A 22779-nucleotide genomic window follows, 5' to 3' on the forward strand; every position below is an offset into this window, starting at 1 on the left:
TTAACAACACTTGAGATCAATGCAATAAAAACATTAGTATCTTTCTCTCTAAAAAGACTGTGTGGCTGCAAATTTTTGTTTTGAGTATTAAGGAAAACAATTCTACAGAATAGACTCACTCAATCTGGGGCCTTTCAGATGTTTTAGGCCACAACTCCCCAAATTCTCATGTGACTGGACCATGTGAGCTGAAAATTGTAGGAGACATGGCGGCTGCCAAATTGGGAAAAATTATTGAATACTGCTGACCTTCATTGCCAGTCATATATACTGTATATGTTTCTCTTCCAAGACATATCTTTTGACAAATGGAGTTACTTTAAACATAAGAGTCTCTGGAGATGTAACACAAAGGTGCTTTATATTATTCAACTCTGTACACTTCGACAATGCCCACAATCAACAACCTCCTCGTTCAGCATTAGCAAGTATGGTTATCATGAGACTGTGAGTTCTAGTCCTGCCTAGGCATGAAAGCCGGCTGGGTGACCTTGGGCCAGTCACTTTCTCTCAGCTCAACTCACCTCACAAGGTTGTTGTTGTGGGGAAAATAGGAGGAGGAAGGAGTATTAGGTATCTTCACAGCCTTGAGTAATTTACAAAACAGTAATAAAGGTGGGATAGAAAATAAATAAAAGAAAAAAAGAAAATGCATTTGTATGAAGCTTCTGGGAGGGGCCAAATTAATTTGCAATTTGCAGTGGTAGAGACAGTCTAATAATAAGGCCAAGATGTATCTTCTCAAGTTTTTCACCTGGAAATTGTTCTAAGCTTTACAGAGGAAGGCTTACATTACTAGAGGACTCCAAATTGTACATGCAGCGAAATATTCAAATTAAGATCCAAAGAGACCTGAGGGTACACAAGATGGTAGATGACAACCAGCATCCAACTATGATTCACAAAATGCTGATGCTGGATTAGTCCATCTCCACCATCATCATATCTGTAATTTGTATGCTGTCTAGGTGGTTTACAATATTAAAACAACATGTAACAGATATAAAATGAAAATCTCAGTTGCCGTGCCAAAATTAAAAATCTGTGTCTTCAAAAGCAATGTAGGACACAACTGTTTTTACTATTTTCTAAAGGATAGGAAGATAATGGCTAATCTGATTTCACGGGGCAAGCTGTTCTATGTTGAGGGGGTTGCCACTGAGGAAGTCACATTCTGAGCTCCAATCCCCTTGAGGGGTGGGTACCTGCATTGCCAGCACTCCTCTCCCAGCTAGACTATCTAGAGTGGGCAGGTTCTACTTGGAGAAGATGGTCCTAAAAGTATGAAGGACCTAAACCATGAAGGGCTTTATAGGCAATCAACAGCATCTTCAAGTATGTGCATCTCCCACAAAATAGGTGCTATTCTGCCAAATATTCTTGTGCCAGCTACAGCTTTTGAGTCCCCTTCAAGGGCACCCATGTGTAAGGCAAAATACAGTAGTCTAACTGAAAGATAAGAAGGGTGTGAGTAATCATATTCAGTCCTTGGTAACAGATTTTTGTGGAACCTTCCATGTGTTCAAATAGCAGACTCTTGCCCTTTGGATTCTAACACTGTTTTTTTCTATTACAGCAACAACAGTGCCTCACAGGCATATGTAATTATTTGTTTTCTAGAAAGTATAATTGAAAATTGTGGCCCACATTGTTGCTACTATCTAATGCACAAGGTTTTATTCAAGAAAGCTTAAGGCAACCCAAATACCATTTTCTCTAAAATATAAAATTTCATGTTCTTGCACTGCTCCGCAGTTGAAATTTGGTCAGACAAAATAGCATTTCTATTACAGATTGCTCACCTTTCAAATTCTCTTGTTTTGGTACATTCTTGTGCTCCTTTACTAATCACTATCAAGAAATCTTGTGTTAAGACAAATGGCACACGCTCCCGTTTGTAGCCAAACTTCTTCTTTTTGTGATCCAAAAAGTGTCCAAAATCAATGTGAAACAGCTTTGGAGAATATATTTCAGATTATTATTAGTATGAAGAAATGACAAAAGTTAATTTACATATTTGCTCTGGTATTTTAATCCATATGTCAGGGGACAAAACAATTCTATACACATTAGTGATCTTCAAAATGTCCTAGAGGACTCTGGCATTTATTAGAAGCTTGTTAGGAGAACCTTAATGAACAGATGACTGGGGGTGGAGGGGGGAGATTTCCACAGAACAATAAAGTTTCCAATGAAATGGAAAGTATTGGGTGAATTCTAAAGAACATTCTCAGGTCATATTTGTAGTGCTAAGGTCCAAGTTTCTTTGCTTGTGTCCCATGCGAATATTATTCTAGATAATTGCTTCTACAATGAACAGATAACATAGGACAGATGTTCACAGGATCCTCAGTGGATGCAGAAAATATATCTTCAAGATGGAAAACATATGAAAATAACTGCATTCCACAAATAAAGATATAGAAAGAGAACACGTTTTAAATATTTTTACCTGCCCATCATCTTTTACCATGATATTGCTATTGTGACGATCTCCAATTCCCAATATAAAAGTAGCTACACAATAGCCAGCACATGAGCGAGTAAACAAATCAATTGCTGGATCATACCTAGGAAAAAGAAAAAAATTAGTTTGGGTAAAGAATACTTCATTATTTTGGACATGTCAAAAGGTTAATGTGAAGCTATTAATTGTTGTAACCATCTTGTAATAATCTTACAACATTTTCTGGACAGAGGACAAAGTTCTTTATTTTAAATATTTTCAAGATTCACTTTCGATTGAAGTATTATTAGTAAGTGTGATTTTTAAGTTAACAAAATATTGACAATCCAAAATTGTGTGTAGACCTATGAATCCACTTTCAAATGAGGAAGAGAAGACTTGCTTTGCTTATGAAAAACCAGCCAAGAAGATATCACACAAATCCCTTACGAGACTGAGAGAAAATAACATTTTGCAGTTATACTTGTCCAGCAACCACCCAACACTTACAAACTTCAGAGGAGGCCTTGCTGTCCAATAGCTTGCAGGTTATTGACTGGTGATGATATAACAAACCTTATTATATCTATGCTGATCATTCCAATCTATGGTACATTCCAGTGCTAGCTATTTTTAGGTGTTCTTCAAAACTGCAACTTTTATGTTGGCATTTCCCAGCTGCCAACACCCACCATTAATATATTGTCCATCATGTAAATGCAACAAAGCTTCAGTAATGTTTACTGGAGGATTTTGCACAAGTTACGAGGTTCTGCATGCTGTGACATCACCCTAATCACACATCTCAGCCATAATCAAGGAAGTCAGGTGACAAAAGCCAATCACCCACTGGGCTCTATACTTACTCAATGAGCTTAAGGGCCTTGGGGCTGGGACCACAATGTTCCTTAGCAGAGGAAAAGCCAAGATCATTAGCTTCCATCAAAAAGAGATAAAAATTTTAAAAAGGGAAAATGAAATTCAACTCACATTTCCCCTTTGTTCTTGTCTTTGAGCCACTGATGTAATGTGTGGCTGTTGAATTGCAGCGCACCTTTAAGGCCACCTTTGCATTGGATCTGCATGATTGTATGTGAATTTCTCACAACCTCAATAAGCCCCACACAGTCACCAATGGATAAGCAACCATAAGGCAGCATCCTAGAAAAGGAACATGACAGTTTTTGCTTTTGTTTTCTAATACAACTGTCAAAACATTAATATATGAATAAGTCCATTGAACAAAATGCACAGGTATACAACCTTGGACTGCAATAGCTAGGTTTGGCTTTTCTAATGGAAACCTAATTAACCCCCACCCCACCCCCATCATTGCACTATATTTCCATCAAGAAGAGGTTTTAAAGAATTAACAAACTAGTTCCAAGTGCCCACTGGCACACTGGATATATTTCTCCAGTCCTCTGAGCCACCTAAATCATGTTTCAAATAGAGAAGTTTCAAACACGCTTTGGGGTATGGGATGAGATCTGTTTTTTCATGTGAAATATTCCACCATGCATGCCTGAAGGGGCTTTCTGAACCTTGGCAAATATATACAATGAATATACACACAAACATTAAGAGTATAATGCTACTTTCCTGAGTTGCTTGAATGAAAACAATGCAAAGTTACCTTGCACATAGAAAGAGGCTGCAAAAGAATCTAAAACATTTGCAGAATTGATAAAGCCACAATGATGGTGATGATGTAATGTAAAGTTTGCTGCAAATGCTTATCAAAGCATGTTCTTTATTAGGCAGAAGCAGAAAGGGAAAGCACAAATAGAATTACTGGCAGAGTTTAGGAATACTTGCCTGAGATCAAGGCCTTGATTTTGCCAGATGTTCTCCATAATTCGAATTATTTGAAGTGTGAGCATATCCTGGCGTAGATCTGGATAAAAAATACACTATGTAAGGGGGGAATTTTGGAAAACTGAATATGGTTTTTAAAACTTTGCTCGGCTAGAAGTTCCTCTCTCCACCTATTTCTCATCCTGTATTTTATGCTTCTGTAAACAAATTGCCCAAGAGGAGTGGGCTAACTCTGTCCATCTGAATGGTAAATATGTGAGTTCTTATCTGAAGATCTCATAAAGATACAAAGTACCAAATTCCTTCTTTTTTAAAAAAAGATCTTATCCAGGAAAAATCAGATGAACTCTGCTAAGATACTACTTTTCAAAATGAAAAAAGCTCTCTCACACAGGATGCAATACATATGGCTGTTTGATGGAAAAGAATATCCTCCTGCTCTGTGTGAAATCTTTACCTGATACCATTATGCTCAACAAGTATACATCAATTTAAATTTAGGAGGTCATGAAATATCTTCAGAAGATAGTCATTGATACATGTTGGGATGCATAGGGACTACAACTGTGTGGGTGTGCACAGGACAAAAATTCATATTAAATATTTATGCTGGGGTATATACTCTGAATTGGAATGTTTAAGACAGGAGGGATAATGAAAACAACACTGCAGAAATTACAACAAAATATTTTTCTTTACCATCCCCATTTTTAAAGATGATTTCATTGTTCTGAAATAGCAGCTCAGACATAATATCTGGGTTTTCCCAATTAAGCCATAATGGTCTTTTGGCAGAAGACATAATCCTGCATTCTTCAAGCCTACAAAGGAACAGATAACTGTTTAAGCAAGTATGTGTTCCAATGGACATAAATTATTACAGTTCTATAGATCCCTTAGATGTAGACTAACTTTTCACTTCTAATGAACATTCTCTAATTATAATATAAACATGAAGAACATGCCATGAACAGTGATATTATTGCTTTAGACCTGTGGTTATGTTTTGTGGTTAAAACTAGTTCACAGTGATACAGTTTAACTACAGCTGAAATTTGGGTATGATGTCAGAAACACAGTCACCAACCAGATCATGAGATGTCTTTCCTATGTCACTAAGATATCTATGCTGACCCAAAAAGGGGAAACTACTTCCTGAGTGCTAAGGAGCACGCTGATTACTTTTTTCTAACTGTATGCGAAGTTTTATTTTTACCATCTCCCAAGGTATCATTCTATTATTTGAATTTCCCTAGCTGACAGGAAAAAAGTTTGGAGAAAATTTTCTTACTTTCCTATGTCCTCTTGGCACCTTCACCTGAATTTGAAAACCCTCTAAGAATTGTAAGCTTTCTATTGGAGTCATAGACACAATACAGGGTTGTCCCAAAAGTCTTAAAGCAGCATTAAGCTATTAAACTTAAAACTGCACTAAGACTTTTGGGACACCCTGTATTTTTCTTTTCATTTAAAATATAGAATGCTGAATTATGCTTATACTAGAAATGGGGTGAGCTAGGGTTGGAATTTAACATACTATTCCCAATTTGAACTAAGTATGATTTTTCGATTGAATCTGCCTTGGGTAATTTTTTTATGATTTTAGTTCAAGATATTTCAATTGCTTTATTTAACTGACTGTTTTATTACACAATTATTTATTCATCTATTATGCTCTGATTATTACAAAACATAATAATTACTTTGCATCATGTTATCATTATTTTTCTATGGTTTCTCATTGGTTTCTTCATGCCAATAAATTTAAATTCCTTTTGGGCCATCTTAGTTCAACAGTCTCTCTCCAGCAACTCACAGGATCAAATCAGGATGAAGGGGACAAAGTGAATCCATACTTTAAGAGGCTTACTCTGATGCCATTTTCAACATCCATTGTTCATGTTCTAGATATATTCATGGCTCTAATAAATCCTGGGAAAGAAATGATACCTCAGGGTTCCAAGCTGATGAGCAGGATTGAGAGGAGATACGAAGCCTTGCAGAGCATCCATGAAGTCCGGCCGCCTCATTTGCTCCACAAGGAACTTCATCTGTACCTGTTTAATGACAGCTTTCAGTACTTACTGGTAAGTCAAATATACACCAAAAAATCTTTTCTGATTTGTTTCATTTTTAGTATGAATAGCAGCATGGTATTTGGAGCATTTCAATGGGAGGAGCAGAAAAATACAGCAAATTCTACAAATGCTGCTTTCTAAATTCACATATTAAAACATACCAGAATTTTAAACCTTGTTTTGCTCGTGCATAATTTTACCTTTTGTGTTTCATCCTTTTTTTCCTGTTTAAGGATATCTGTGAGGTTAATCAATTTTTCCATAGCTTCCACTTGCCGGCTCAGATGTTTTAGGTACATCCCACAAGCTCGACAGTAGGACTCCAAGAGCAGACCAAACCTCTGGCTCACATTTTTATTGAGCATTTCAGACCTAATATAAAAATATCTTAGCTTGAGTAATGATATAGATTGCTAATGATTTTTGCAAACATATTCAATTTTCAATTATCATAATGCTTTAATACCATGTTTTAAAGAGAAACCAATATTCTGTATCAAGTTCTTTGCATTTATTTTAGAGGCAAAAGAATTATCGAAAGGTCTTGTTTATCAAGTATTTTTCTGGTTAAAAGAAAAAAAAGTGTATTTTCAACCATATAAAACAATTTAAAAATTTTAATTTTAATTAAAAAAAAAATCAAAAGTATTTAAAAGCTTCTTAGACATAAGATAGTTAAGCTTAGATTCCTTTTCTGTATAATACAGTGCAGTTTGAAGTAGAAATCCAAACTTACTTTAGATGCCAAAAGAAGAAGTGTCCTATTCTCTGATTAGTCAGTGCTTTCTTGAGTAAAAATCTCACCAAGAGATTATCCAAGTACTGCTCATACTTCAGAACCTAGGATAAGGGTGGAACAGTGTTCGTGACACCAATAATCAAACAGCATAGCTATTTGCGTACAGGTAGTCTTTGCTTAATGATCGTAATTGGGACCAGCTGCAACACTGAGGAGACAGCTGAAGACCTGGTTTTGTCACCATGCCTAGCGTGGGGAGAGGAAGAGCCTCTCTTGGGGTTGGTAAGTTCCCTAGTCCTGCTGGAACCAGTCTTGTCCCCTTTGGGTGGAATTAGATCTGCCATCACCTGGATTTTATTATACTTTATATGTATATTTATTGATATTATTCTGACTTTATTGAATTTTATACTGTTTTATTGTGAACTGCCCAGGGTCCCCCGAGTGGGGGAGATGGGCGGTAATAAAAATATGACAAATAAATAAATAAAAACCTGCTGCTGCGATAAAGAGAACAAATATGCTTTACCTCTTTTATTCCCATGGAATAAGCCTGAATATAATATCCATGGCAATAAAAGAGGTAAAACACTATTTGTATATAAAATATATATAAAGTCCATGCTTGGTCAGATTCAGTTCTTGCCTTCTCCACCAGGCTCTAGGTGTTGCTTCTACTCTTTCATTTCTCAAAGGCTCTCAATAAACCAAGGAGCTGTTTGGGATCAGTTGACAAAGAACCTCAAAGGCAAGTTCATGAAGAGGCCAGATAACTTCACACTGCCAACAGGAAACCACGTCCTCAACACCTTTACCCACTAGATTGTCAGGAAATTCCCCAAGTGCCAGCTGGAAACCATCTGAATCCATGAGATGCCTGGGGCAGACAATTTGAACAGGCCTAACTCAATGGAGATCTTGGATGGCAGTCAATCACATCTGGACCAGAAAGTGATCTGACCATGCCAAATGATTGATAATATCCTTCATATCCAGATCACACAGCAATAGTGGGCTGCCTTTTAAGATGATCCAGAAACCATACTTGGCACAAAATGTGGTGGCTGGACTAGGAGTGAGTGACATCTACTATGGTAATATAACACTGGGACCTTGCAGTTGCTGCATTAGTTGCCAATAGGTTTCCAGCTTCAAAGTGCTGGTCTTAACCTGCAAAGCTTAACTCCAGGTTATTTGAGGGAGGAAAGACTATGGGTAGGCTCTCTCTCGTGGAATGAAATGCTCCAGATGCTTACTTGGCAGTCTTTCTTTGAGGTTCTGCAAGATTATTTTATATAGCTAGGCATTTGAGTTAATTTTGGATGTTATATTCTTTTTAATGGTGATGCTGACCTGCCACCTTATTTTTGAAGTTTACTGATGTTTTGGTTTGAGAGTTTGGTTTGGTTATTGGGTGGACTGATGATTTAGGATTTTATATGATGTTTTTCATGATGCTTAATTATGAACTGTAGATGCCTGTATCTTGCGCAGTGGTAATTTTTCATAGAGCTGTCAATAGAAGTTCTTCTCAGTTATACCTTTTCCTTGCTCTTCTCTCAGTTGTAGTTTTGAGTCAATTTTGAAATTTCATGCATGATTTGAGAAAAGCTCTATCATACTGCCCTTGGCAAATTTCATTTAAGGATGTACTTTTTGAATGCCTGTACCTATGACAGAGGCACAGTTAATTAAAACAGAAGACAGTACCTGCACCAGCTGAATCAAATACTGAGAGAGTTTGTCATCTGTCAAGTTTTCTTCCCAACACCGAATTGCAAAGGCTCGCACCATTGGATCTGGATAATTGCAGTCCAAAAGCTCCATTGCTTGCTCAGGCTTGATATAAGGCCAGTCTTTAATCAAGCAGTACATCTGTGTGAGATACAATAACAGAGTAATATCATGATTACAGTCATGAAAACAACCTTCTGAGTCAGACCAAATTCTTCCCAGGTCAGTATCCTACTTCCAACAGTGGACAAGCAGAGACCTTGAGAAGGGCAGAAACAGATAATGACTGCCTTTTAGCCGCCAGTGTTTAGTATCTGGTGGTATTCCATCTCTGAACATGGATGCTTCATCTATTAAGTATGCCCAGTAGCCCCAGATAAGCTTATCATATTATCTCATATTACATCAAGTATATTATAATAGTAATAATAGTATTATTATAATAGTAATAGTATTATAATATTATAATATTATTAATATTATAGCATCCTATTATAATGAAACATTAAAGGTCCTGCTTAATAAATAAGATTTTTTTAGATATTTATTCAGCAACAGAGTTGTTACCTGGGCTACTTCATCCCTAGAATTCCATTTAACAGACAAAAGAAGTTTAGGTAAGATTTCTGGCATAGTTACACAGTAGTGCCTGAAAAAAAGACAAAAAGAAGTATATTGTACAAATAATTCTATGTATTACTTCTGAATGAAATGCATATGAAGTACATAATAATATATTAAGCTAAAGGTGAGCTCATCCGTCACCATGGAGTGGGGTATCATCAGTACCCTGATGATACCCAACTATACATCTCTGCCCCTGACGAATGAAGTGACACTGAGGATGTCTTATCCCAGTGCCTGGAGGCTGAGGGTCTGGATAGGGAACAACAGGCTTCAACTGAACCCTGGAGAGACTGAGTGGCTTTGGGTTTTGGGGCCTGCTAGTTCTAGGACTATACCATCTTTGGTGCTGGATGGGGCGGCACTGGCCCAGACAGACCCGGTGTGCAATCTGGGGGTCCTCCTAGACTCACGACTCTTGCTGGGAGGGCCTTTGCACAGCTTGGTGTTGTGAACCAGATTTGCCCCTTCCTGGATCGGGAGGCTCTGCTCACAGTCACTCATGCCCTAGTCACCTCCGGATTGGACTACTGTAATGCTCTCTACATGGGGCTGCCCTTAAAGAGTATCTGGAAGCTTCAGCTGGTACAGAGTGCAGTGGCGTGGGCAGTTATCTGTGCTCCTAGAAGATCAGATATTACACCTCTGTTCGAGTTACACTGGCTGCCAGCCTGCTTCTGGGTCCAATTCAAGGTGCTGGTTTTGACCTTTAAAGCCCTTCACAGCATGGGGCTGGGTTATCTGAGGGACCACCTCTCCCCTATTACATCAGTCCGTCCCATTAGATTTGGCAAAGAAGGCATGCTGTGGGTACCATCCGCCAGGGACTTGCACTTGGTGTGTCCCAGGAGGCGGGCCTTCTCTGCCATGGCTCCTGCCCTGTGGAACATTCTCCTCCCCTGAAGTGAGGTGAGCTCCATCCCTGCTATTGTTTCGGGAGTCCCTCAAGACCTGGTTATGTCACCAGGCCTGGGGCTCCCAGGGGACCAGAGACCTCCTTTGATGGCTCCACTGTGGTTGATCTTTTTACTCTCTCTGTGTGGTTTGTATATTTTAATATTTGAGAGTATTTTTCTTAATAATGATTTTTCCTATTTTTATAATGACTGCTTTTATGTATTTGTATTTGCATGTCTATATTGTTTTTTTGATTGTTGTACACTGCCCAGAGTCGCTTTTTGCGAGATGGGTGGTCATGTAAATTAGATAGATAGATAGATAGATAGATAGATAGATAGATAGATAGATAGATAGATAGATAGATAGATGCAGTATTAAAAAAAAGCTAGGGGTCAAATAATTACAACAAAATTTACAGTTTGTTTGAAGAGAACACTTAAATGTCAGCAGAATGCCAATGAAAAGAATACCCTGTAAGTCTTGAGACAGGAGATGGGCCCATACCCCAGAAAAGATACAATCAGTGTCACCAATGTATCTCAAAAGACCTTGGTGGCCTTAAGTAAGACAGGCTTAGATCACCCAACACATTTAGTGCTTTTAAAATAATCACCAGTGCCTTGAACTGGACCTGGAACTGAACTTTATACTACTATCTAATATATCACAGATAGACTTCACAACTATCTAACATTTTGTAGCTTAAACAAATGCACAGATGGCATAAGCTACTCCCTGGTACATTTTCTATTCCCACCTAAAGTACAGACTGGGGAGTTTGGGGCAGGCTGCATCACGTCTGAGGTTCACAGGCACACCGATGCTCTGCAACGTCACTTATACTGAAACCCCCGTTGTCATACCTGTGGCTCCAAAGGAAGTCCTTTTCTTGTTCAGTTATTTCAGATAAGGGGTCTCTAGTACAGATTGCCCGGAGCTGCTCCTTGTCGTTCTCTCTCAACTCATTATCTCTAGCTATTCTGTTACTCTGTGGAAGAAAGGAATGAGCACCTTGTTCAAACTTTTACTAGTTGCTACAAAAACTGCTGGGAAAGACTTATTTTATCTTCTGAGCCAGCTGATGGAAAAAACTGCATGGGAATATTTCTGTTAGGTATCTTAAAGTTTGGTAATGGAAAAAGTGCTTCTTTGTTCAGCAGTAAAGAGTGCACATGAAGTTCAGGAGATCTTCAAACAGGTTTTGATGCCTCCTCAAATGGTTTAAAAATACAGCATTATAAATCATAGATGATCCAACGATTTTTTTTTTCTACTACTATATCAGTTTACGAACTACACTCTGCTTCTTTTTTTCCCCCATGAATCAATGGTCTTTCATGTACTTATTTTTTAAAAAAATTAATGTTAATTTTTTAAATGAAAGCTATTCAATGACTTAATATGGAATATGTCCAAAGGAAAGCAATTATATTAATGAGCCTGAAGATAGTCTTATGAGGAAAACAGAGTATTTGGAGTTTTCAGTCAGGAGAGGACATAGGTAAACAGTAGTTTACTTGGTTTCTTTAAATATGCAACAGGTGGATACCAGTGGTAGACATTTTTATTGTTAGGTCAGGTCACAGCCCTGAACTCATACTATTACCACTGTATAACACTTTTTGAAGATGTAAAGCAATTGCTTTTTTATTTCAGTACCTGAACAGCAGGTTGACAACTATCCCTCTATACGAAGAAGGCCTGCCAATATTAAAGTTTGATCTGGCTCATAGTTCATGTTCTTAGCCACAAGAAGACCAGGGAAGGAAAAAAAAGCAATTCTCACCAGCCCTGCATGGCTGTAGTTAAATCCTTGTTCTCGAGAAATAGTCCAATTGGCATGTTCTTCTATTACTGACATGTCAGGGAACTTGACAGGACTGCTAAACCAATCAAATTCCAGTTCCAAACATGGAGTTTCCTAAAGAGAATAAATCTGCTTTCACTTATAGGCAGAAATAGCACAAACATGCAAAAACCTAAAAGAACTAAAATATTTAACTGTCCTAGATCACAAGTGTGGGTTCTTGCACATATTGCTGCACAGAGAAAATGAACATATCTGTTGAGAGTTCAAGCATGAATTTCTCCCCAGTACTTTTCATGCCAGTTAGTTGCTTTTTGCATGTGTGTTACATGGGGGAGCATACAGTCATCTGAACCCTAACTACAGCCTGAAATAATATTTTACAACCTATTATTGTAAAAACAGAGTCTTTTCTGGCTCAGAGCCTCATTTGGCCTTTGAGTGATGGACAAGGAGAACTGGTAAAAAAGTGAATGAAGCACAGACAAAAATGAAATTAAACGAATTTTAAAATTAATTAAAATTAAATGCAATTAATATTATTCCTCATCTGGTTAACAATTTCTCCCTTCTGCAACACTACAAACTATGGTTCACTGAACTTTTGAAGAAGAAATGAGGCCAAGACTTTCAAGGGCCTTGCATACTGTATATGATGGGATATTTTACAGACAAGCATTAAGATTTACAATTAAAGCCCCTGATTTAAGACAATGAACATTGTAAATAAGCTAGAAATTGGCTTGAAATACATTATTATTATTATTGTTTACCTTATTTGGGTTGGAACCAGTGACTCCAATGGGATTAAGAAGGTCTTCTAACCCATGAGGTACAGGCCACAGATTCAGAGCCATTTTGCCAGAAACAAGAGTGTCTGTGTAATCAAACATGTTAATATTTCCCCACGCCAATGGACAGTGCTCCTTCAAAAGAGCAAATAATCAATGTTTAGTCTCCCCTATTAGTATAATATTGCAAGCTCAGATTTAAAGGAAATAACTGAGGAAACATAGTTAACTAAGAAAGTTACAGTGTAACTCTTATCAAGACAGTATAAACCTTGAGAATATTTTTAAAACATCAGCTCTCCCTCCTTCATTTGTAATAGTTAATTACAAGAAATTTACCTCCTTTGCACCCTTTCTGCCTTTAACAGAGCAGATAGAAAGGCAAAGCCGAGCAGCACGTGGAAGATCAAGAATGAGCATCTCATACTGCAGCCATTCATTCCATCTGAAAGATACATGTTTACCGCCAAATATTTTTGAATAACATGGTAAATCAAAAATTAGTAACAAAGATTTTCAGTGGTTACCAATTACTTTCTGGAAACAGTTTAAGCAGCTTATTTATTTATTCTGATGGACTTGGGGCAGGTACAGCATAATCAGTGTTCATCTAAAAAGCCCTAAGGAGCTTACAGGCTGACTTCAGGAAGGGCTAACCTTGTTATTAAAGCCCTATGCAAATTTTAAGATTTGCAGGAAGACAATTTTGAACTTTCCATTTTGAATGCAGCTCTGCTAACGCTAGCCAGAATGTTCTGTGTCATTATAAAAACTGAGCATGGTATGCATTGAACAGTTTTTCCTTACTTATGTCTACTAGAGAAAGTACAGGAGACAGATTTCAGTTTTAGAGTATATAAAACTTTGTGCATGTGCACAAAGCACAACATAGTGATTAGATGGTTCCAGGAAGGGACAATCTAACACTTGTCCAAAGAAATTAACTACATTAAAAAAAAACAACTATCTGGGTAATGGCCGTGAGAAGTACTGTAGTATCTAATTTTGAATACTACAGACTTTTGTGATTGCTTAAGGTTTAGTTATGAATGAAAGGCTTAAAATGTATGTCAGAAAGGATGAATTGATTGTTGAGGTTTTCCTACTAACGATTAAGACTGCTATTGTACCTAATCATTTTGGCTGAGTGAAGAGGTTGTATTTGATTGTCTCCTTTCACGTGCTTCATGCAAATCGCCTGGGGGAAGGATCCTGCCCGGACTTGTTTCTCACTTCCTCTTTTTTCTCTCTGCCGGCAATGTAGCCAAGCAAGGCTTGCTCCAAAGGGGAGCTAAGTCCTTTAAATATGTTTTGCTTTTGTTTTGCTTTCTGTAAATAAATTATTTTTATAGAAATGTTTGGTGACTTTTTTGACCTCTCCTGGGCTAAAGGCTTTCCCAGCATCTGCCAACATTGATGTCATCTAGATTGTTGATAGTACATATGAAAATTGGAATCCACAGTTTGGTGATAGGTTCATGTTATGTTCCAGAGAATGGGGATAATGAAAGAACCAGAGATGAGTTTGGGGAGAAACTGCAATATTCTGAATAAATGCAGCTTTGGGTGCATATGTGGATTTTTCTGTTAAGTGACTTGAATGGATAGGTGGGAACAAGATGAGAAAGTAACGGGCCACTCATTGATGCAAGAATCAATGAGAAAGGAGATTATTTGGTGACCATTTGCTTAGAGAAAGGTCTGTTTCAAATATACACAGCAGTTAAGCATAAATCTATGCGTACATATGTATTGAAAAAGACTAAATAAAAAAACCACTGACTTTATTGTTTATGATGAAATACTGAGAGAATTTGTAAAGAGTATGTGGATAATGAGAGGTTCTGAATGTGGGAGAGACTGTTATTTGTGTCCAGAACTGGTCATGAGAAAAATGTACATGGGAAAAAGGAAAGTGAAAAAAAAAAACTGGAATGAAGAGAAAATACAAGTCTTTTTATGAACAAGTATTAGAAGACAGATTAATCTTCCCAAATAATTAATAGACAGTGAATGTAAAGCAAGAAGAAAGTGTGAAAACCGCTTGGAACTAACTGAAAATTATGTTATAGACTACATAGAAATGTGTGGAGTTACACTAATGGGAAATGTGAAACAGGATAAATGGTAGACTGATGAACAGAAAAAGGCCATGGATGAGAAAAATGCACATCAGCGAATGAGGATCAGAGAAAAGTGTTGTGCAATATGTATATATAGAAAAACATAGTTGCAAAAAAATGTAGTCAAGAGGACACAAAATGATTAAGAAGAAAAAATGCAGGTTTTTAAAATGGAAATTAAAAAAAATGTTTTGCAAAGGGTGAACAGGGTTAAACAAAGAGCCACCAGCAGAGCCTAAATGGAGTTAAAACAACAGTGATTAAATTATTTGGGATGAAACTAAACTGAGGGAATGCTAGGAGGAGTATTTTAAAGATATATATTGGAATGACAGTGAAACGTTAAGAGTGGCATTTAAATGAATGATGGAATTGATCAGGAAAAAAATATGATTAAAAAGGAAGAATTCAGTGCAACTTAGTGACAGCCGGGGTGTGCTTAAATCATATTTCATCTCCTTAGCAGGTTTCTGAGAAATGTATGAATGTGAGAAAGAAAAGATGCATTTAATTTAGAGAAAGCAGATAAAAAAGTGAATTTCTGACTATAGAATGAAGTTCAAATTTTGAAACAAACACATGTAGGAAGAGCAAATAGGTTAAGTCGAAGAGAAAGAGCAAAGCAGTTGTCATTGGCTAGACTAAATAAAATTTTCAAAAAGAGTGGTGAAAAACAGAAAGTGAAATGCAACACATGAAGCAGCATGTGCTTGGATGTGGTGCAAGAAAGGATGTTTTCAAGGACTGAGAGAGATGGACAGGTATAGTGGGGTTAGTGTAAGCTAATTTTTAGCTAGGATTCTTTTTCTTATCTCATGCCTTAATTTCTTTGGCTCACTATTCTTTTACTCCAGTTTTGTGCTTTGCATGCACTGCTTAATCTGAAAGAGAACAGCATTCCATGTAGGTAATGAGTATGCTATACAGCCTGATTTTTCCCACTTTCTATTTTGAATACAAAGACAGTTTCACTGGCTACAATAAAATCTATTATCAACAAAATGCTCTATTGTAGAACACGAAGCTTCTCACTATTCTAAATAATCAAGCCAATTCTGGAAGTTGGCAGGTGGCGAGAGTAGCAGAAATAATTCTGCAGTAGGGATGAAGGATCTGTGGCTCACCTGAAGAGCCGTATGGTCTTCATCTTTGACATAAAAACTGCTGGAAAAATAGGGGGATGCTTTTCATCTTTTAAAGTGCAAAATACCCTTGGTGAATAACTATACACCTTGTACAAAGTAATTCTTTCTTATGAACAAGAGAACTAATTACCTAAGCAAACTCTAAAAGAGAAAATTTGAATCTAATCATTTTAATTTGCTCATATAAAAATATCAAACTAGCACAAACGTTAATTGAGGCACCATCTTCATTGAAACGAACAGTAGCACACCGTGGAACGCCATCCGTCCTTCTATAATGGGATACAAGTGAACACACCCTACAATTTCATCTACCTGATTTCCTCTGTTAACACAAAGTGCTAGTTTGCTTTTATTTATTTCAACTGTATCATTTACCTGGGATTGGAGCAAGGTACTCTTTGAGTATTAACATTATCACATAAAGGCTCTCCTCCATGGTAGATACCAGTTCGGACATAAATCTGAAAAAAAGTATAAACATAACCATATAAATACTAAAAATCCAGAGATAGAGGACATAATACACATATTATTTGAATGTCAATTGTATAAGAAAGAGATAGATCAGTATATAGGACCGCACATTAGATGAACAACCTATTGGGATCCTTATATTAAAACAACATATTTCATGTGCAGACAGAATCCAAAAATCACATATAATACATCCCTTTATTTGAATAAAACAGCTCAGTTGAGATCTGCATATGTGAGCCTGACTATGGTAAACTGTAGGGGTGATTCAGAAATATGATTTGCATTTTTATTCCTTTTCTTATCTAATTTGTTTCCTTTATTCTATTTTTATATACCGTCTTATTGATGTTCTATGTTTTATATTGTGTATTTTGATATGACCTAATGGCTAATCAATAATAAACTATACTACTACTAAAAATTGGAATTAGAAGATAAGCATCAATTCAAGAAAAGCAAAATATATATGGAAAATTAATAATTTGGCTGATTAAGGACAGCTATCAAATGAAATAGAATTAGCAAGCACAGGCCAAATGAAGTTATTTTCTATATAACACAAGAACTTACCAAAATTACTTTACATTTATATTGGAAATCCACTTGAGAATAAAAGCAAGTATTAAAACAGTGCAGAGTATAATCAAAGCTCCTGTATAAAGGTTTTACGGAATATCTGATATAGTTCAAACTGCGATGAGTATCCAAAGGGAGAAAAATGTGGAACCAAGGTATAATATTTTAAGATGATCTAAGTGGTGAACTACAACACATAAGTAAACCTCCATAAGAGGTATCCATGCCACCCTGACCAGAACATTTACTGACTGACTTCCATTTCTGATTGGATTCTTTTTGTTAGATTGCCCATACACAGTTCAGAATCAGACATATTTTGATATTGCTAATCAGGAACACAACTATCACACTCACACATTCAGACTTCCTCTCCTACCTTGTCAATGTCCCGTATATTTACATTTACATAAGTAGCACAGAGAATCTTAATTCTCAGATTACTGTTAATAGCCCAGAGAGATTTGGCAGAAGCTTCCCCATTCATGTACGGAGTAGCTGTAGAAATACGCCTAGAATAAGATGGCATTGCAAATGTATCCAATGGCAGTTGGGCATAAAGACTCTCTTTAGTCATCAGCATCAAATTGGGCATTCGGCCAAGCATGATACAGCTCCGGATGTACTGAAATAGGTAAGCAAAACAAAAGAAAACAAAACAAAAGCTCAGTGATTGTCCTGGGCAGAGCTCTCCTGAAGCATCATTAATTAGCCAGAAAGATTACAATGTCAGCACTGTTAAGATTCTGCTATTCAGGGCCAAGGAGGCAACACGGCATCAGCATCTAATGCAAGATGTGGAGTAAGAGGAAAGTTATTCTAGTAACTGATAGCTGTAACCAATTCCTTGCAAAGATGCCGCTCGTATTGGAGTGTAAGCTTATGAAAAACCAGATCTTCAGACCGTTTTCTAAAAGCAACACGTTCACATTTTTTTTGTTTTTCTAATAATAAAAAGGGAAGTATCAAGGAGGGAAGAGATGAATGAACTTTTGGAGTGAAAGCTATTCAGTGAAAAGTGTTTCTTCATAATTAACAGCATCTAAGAGTACAAAAGTCTTTCTGGTAGTTCTGTCTCTTTTTTATTCAGGCAAGACTCAAGTTAAGTTTGAATAAAGTGTTACCATTTTATTTCAAATGGTTGATCTGTCAGGCTGCTGACATCAGTAAGACTGACTTCCACTATATAACAGTAATTATATGGAGTAAGTGGAATATTCAGAATTGAAACATTTCCCAGTAAAACATGCCAAATCATACACACATAAAAAGGGCATCAGAACTTAGGTTTCGCACACCGCTACCAGCTGCGGTGGTATTTTTATATTTACGTATGTCTGTTTCTCCTGTACTTCCCCAACATCCAACTTGGACATTAAATTCTGAAAATATAGATGGTATTCACTCACCTTATACTTACTCAGGGGGTGCTTTTCTAACAAATACTCATCACAGCCACAGACTTTTAAAATATACTTCCCCTGGTACTCTAACACACAGAGTTTCAGCTGTTCCGACGACAGCAACATGCTGCGTGTTTTCTTCCTGATTGCTTCAGCAATTACTTGCTCTGGCACATAATCGTGATTGATCTTTAAGGTGTACTTCTGTTTGTCATTGTTGGGTGAGACTATAACCCAAATCACCACTATTATTTGTCCTGAAATAGAAGGAGGTTTGCTCAGGTTGCACCAGGGATCATGCCGTGCAAGGGAAGACAGAAAGAGACAGCCTTGCCCCCTTTGTTTATGCTACCCTACTTCAACGTATCTTGGTATCAGACCAGAACAAAATAAAAAATGAACAGACCCCAATACTAGTTAAATACTATCCATCTTTATAACTACCAAAAAAGGTAACCAGTAGGAACATGAGCCAGAAGGCTAGAATGGAACAGGGTGATAAAGTGACACACTGCTATAGCAGGGTGAAAGGCAGAAATCAGTGAAGAGGCTCGGGCAGATTCAGGCTGCAGTGGAAGTATCGTATCAGCAGGGGGCAGGTGAGATGGAGGGTCCTAGGACCCAGAGATGCTGCACCTTTTCTGATTCTGGAATGAACTGAAGGCAGCACAGGAAGGAGGGGAGAGAGAAAGAGAGACAATTGCTGCTGCAGGACAGAAACAGAGGCTGTTTGGGACTGGCAACAGTTGGTGGGAAGGGGAACTGATTATGTCATGTCAAGTTTCTCCTTTTGTTTAAAATTAATGGCAAGATGCAAAGAAAACTAAAAGGCAAAACTGGAGGGGCGGGGAGAGGAGCAAAAGGACAAATTACAGCAGAAAGATGGCTTCAAGGGCCACACCCAACACCCCCCCACTTTTTACAATCCAGCTACAACATATGAATTCCACTCAGGAGACAAAAGCTGCACTCATTGGTGGTATCCTATGCAATAAATAATAAAAACTTTCTAAAACTTGATAATTATTATTTTTATAGAAAAGAAATGGTTACACCAAGCAATTTAAGGTATATCTTTAAAATAAACAATTTGTACTAAATAGATTACTCTGATCTGAGAAATGTGCAAATCAAATCAAATCAATTTTTATTATGGTCACAGACCAGCAGTGTACACATCGAAGTTTATTTTAAAATTTACAGTATAACTTGACTGATTTCATTGTTCAAGTATCATCCCATTTCTCCGAATGCTGAAACACTGAATTATTAATGCATTTTTTTTACCTTTATCAAGTTTATTGTATATATGCTTTGGCAGTTCAGATGATTCTATATTTGGGGGACAGACGTACAATGCTCTGCTATGGGGCGCATTTGCGTCTCGCAGTTCTACTGCTTCTTTACAAACATTAAGAATGTTTCTTCTGAAATCCTGAACTTCTGGATCCTTCACCAAGTCAAATTCACAAACAGGCATGCCAATAGCAAAACCTAAAAAAGAAAGACACCCCCTTTTCATACCATGTCAGAGTGCAGGGCTCCACCGCCCCATCTCAAAATCTGCTGGAGATCTGCCAAAGCTCAGCTCTTGGCTTGATAGCAAGCCTGTTGTGACTATCCCCAGAGGGTGACTCCAGGGGCTGTTATAAGGAAGTGGTCTCGTGGAACTGAACTTAACAATATCCTCATTTAGTGACCACAATTGGGACTGGCACCTTGGTCATTATGTGAAGTGGTCATTAAATGAAACATCACAATTTTACCATTGTACTTCAGCTTTCCTTTGCTTTATAGACCTGTAAGGGTCATAAATGCTGGCACTGGTTGCAAAGTTATTTTTTTGAAGGTGGTAGCTAAACAAGGACTACCTGTAATCAGTGGTTCTGCAGTTCAAGCTATATGTGAAATGTGTTCCCTCATCATGCTAAAACCACAGAAGCCTGGCTGAAAGAAAATATTAACCCATAAACATGGTTTAGAATACAACAACAGCTGAATTCACATATCTTATTAAAAACCAAAAGCAAACCACATCACCCTTCAATATGGGAAGCTCCAGGACTGCAGTGACAACAGGTTCATTTAGTTAGAAGTGATATAATTTCTTCTATTTTGGGGATAAAGTAGTAGTATAAAACCTTGATGCCACCACTCCAAAATGATACATTTGAAGTTCTTACAGTGATCTTATCTTCACTCTTATCAGCTCTTTTTTCCTAACATAGGAGCTTAGGACGGGCGGAGAGGGAACTGGCATCTTCTGTCTCCCATTTACTCAGAGAATCTAGTAGTATATGAACCCTGATGTTACGTGGACAGAAAACATGGATGTCAATTGTTTCTGTTTGGAGATACAGGACATTGTGCTTGTTTACAGAATTATAGCCTTCTTTGTCAGAAGAGACACCAATGTTTTTTCTCCTGTTTGTCGTTTTTCCTTTCCAGTTAACCCTTTATTTATCTTAGTAGAATGGAAGAAATTACCATTTCATTGAGTTGTTTTAAAAGTTGGCTTATTCGAGTCATGACGTAGAAAAGGAAGGGTAAAAGCCAGGAGTGGTACATGATGTCTTCAGGCTGTCCGTTACACTATTGCTTCATTACCTCAAGAGTAAAACAATCTTTTTGAGCTACTGTGCATATCATTTCTGGAAGTGTGGGCACTGCCATAAAATTACAGCACCGGAGGGTGGGGGGATTGCATATTCATAAAATGACTATCAGGGCTGGATGGTCACAAAACAACCATTAGTTCCCCAACCTCTACGGTATTTTTTTTATTATTCAAACATGGTTTTTTTCCTTTGCTGGCTAGTGGGCACACTTCTAAACGAACACTGGATTTAAATCACCCATCTTTTTAAATTTTCTTAAATGGTTATTAATTTATTATATTTTTAAACTACTCCAATAACTAGAGTTTCTGGGCAGATTACTAAATTATTTAAAATTTAAAGACAACAGCAAAAACAAACAATAAAAGTGCCCATCTTGTTGGATTGCAAACACTTCAAGTAAATGCCCAGACAGCTCCATATGAAAGGAAATCTTTCTTGATATATTCTTGCCCCAAGCAATTTAAAGATTAGCATCACTACCTTTGACTGTGCTGGAAGACTGGCAGTCAACGCAGTTGATAAAGCATTGGAACACGTTGTACTAAATTATTATTTTGTGTACATGATAATGCAGACAATGTATTGGTCTTCTCGCACAACCAAAAGCAGGTCATTGGAAGGTCATTCAATCACATTTTCATAAATCTAACAGTGCCTATCTTGTGATAGTTGCATGAATCATCTCTCCCTGCGGTTGGAGGGAAGTGAGACACCTTTCTTTACAAGTATTTTAAATTATATGCTACTTTGAGTATCTTCAGATTAGGCAGTAATTCATATATAGTTGTAATAAATTAAAAGAGCAAGCCTCACCAATTTCTCGATTCAGAATTTTTTCTTCTCTGTTGCCCACTGGTTCTATAACTTTTAAAAAAGGCTGGAAGAGCCGCAGGTCACATAATCGCCGTGTTTCATCAAAGAATTCTTCTCTTTCTGCTTCTTGTGTAACACTTACAAAAATGTAAGATGACTCATCCTGAAGGAGCTGATAGAGAGGGTATTTTCTAGCTTCTTTAAAGAGTTCATGTTTAATATTTAACAAGGTGGCCTCACGGAGGCATTCTAAAGTCACTATCATACCATTAGGTAGAAGACATTCTACTAGGATTCTTGGTGGCATCAAGTGCATGCCCCATAATTCACCGGATGAGGGTCGTGGAGGCATTTTGTCAGCCCTCTTCGTTTAAGGTTATCAAAACACTATGATTGTAGATTCCTGTAGGAAAGACTAAGTAAAGATAAAAGTGTATTTAAATAGCTTTTATGTGTTTCACAATCACATTTTATCTGATATCATACTTTCAGAACTATGCATTAAAACAATGAATGCAAGATTTCTTAACAAGTTTCCTTCCAACTTTCATAATTAAGTTAATTGTACCACCTACAGCTCCATTCATGGAATTCTTTAATTCTCTTAAGTTAAAACCTTGATCATGCTAATGCATTTTGGGGAGCAGATCTCAGGGCAACTCTTCCCAGTGATTCTTCTAT

At 37.2% G+C, this 22779-nt stretch overlaps 1 protein-coding gene across 1 annotated transcript in view; it reads right to left on the reverse strand.

Annotated features, from left to right (window-relative positions):
* PIK3CA (phosphatidylinositol-4,5-bisphosphate 3-kinase catalytic subunit alpha) overlaps positions 1 to 22779 on the reverse strand; it is a 30887-nt gene that overhangs the window by 2598 nt on the left and 5510 nt on the right. The window contains exons 2-20 of the mRNA XM_063306417.1: positions 22099 to 22513; positions 19952 to 20158; positions 18671 to 18921; positions 17641 to 17886; positions 16584 to 16669; positions 13277 to 13382; positions 12920 to 13072; positions 12126 to 12260; positions 11203 to 11327; positions 9383 to 9464; positions 8792 to 8956; positions 7079 to 7182; positions 6543 to 6714; positions 6215 to 6321; positions 4964 to 5085; positions 4265 to 4343; positions 3437 to 3607; positions 2453 to 2570; positions 1803 to 1954 (exon numbers count right to left, since the gene is read on the reverse strand). Of these exons, the coding sequence (XP_063162487.1) occupies positions 1803 to 1954; positions 2453 to 2570; positions 3437 to 3607; positions 4265 to 4343; positions 4964 to 5085; positions 6215 to 6321; positions 6543 to 6714; positions 7079 to 7182; positions 8792 to 8956; positions 9383 to 9464; positions 11203 to 11327; positions 12126 to 12260; positions 12920 to 13072; positions 13277 to 13382; positions 16584 to 16669; positions 17641 to 17886; positions 18671 to 18921; positions 19952 to 20158; positions 22099 to 22450 (2933 nt within the window). The 5' untranslated portion in view covers positions 22451 to 22513. The remainder of the gene's footprint in view (positions 1 to 1802; positions 1955 to 2452; positions 2571 to 3436; positions 3608 to 4264; positions 4344 to 4963; positions 5086 to 6214; positions 6322 to 6542; positions 6715 to 7078; positions 7183 to 8791; positions 8957 to 9382; positions 9465 to 11202; positions 11328 to 12125; positions 12261 to 12919; positions 13073 to 13276; positions 13383 to 16583; positions 16670 to 17640; positions 17887 to 18670; positions 18922 to 19951; positions 20159 to 22098; positions 22514 to 22779) is intronic.

Source organism: Candoia aspera, chromosome 6, assembly GCF_035149785.1.
Source record: "Candoia aspera isolate rCanAsp1 chromosome 6, rCanAsp1.hap2, whole genome shotgun sequence".
Classification (NCBI taxonomy): Eukaryota; Metazoa; Chordata; class Lepidosauria; order Squamata; family Boidae; genus Candoia; species Candoia aspera.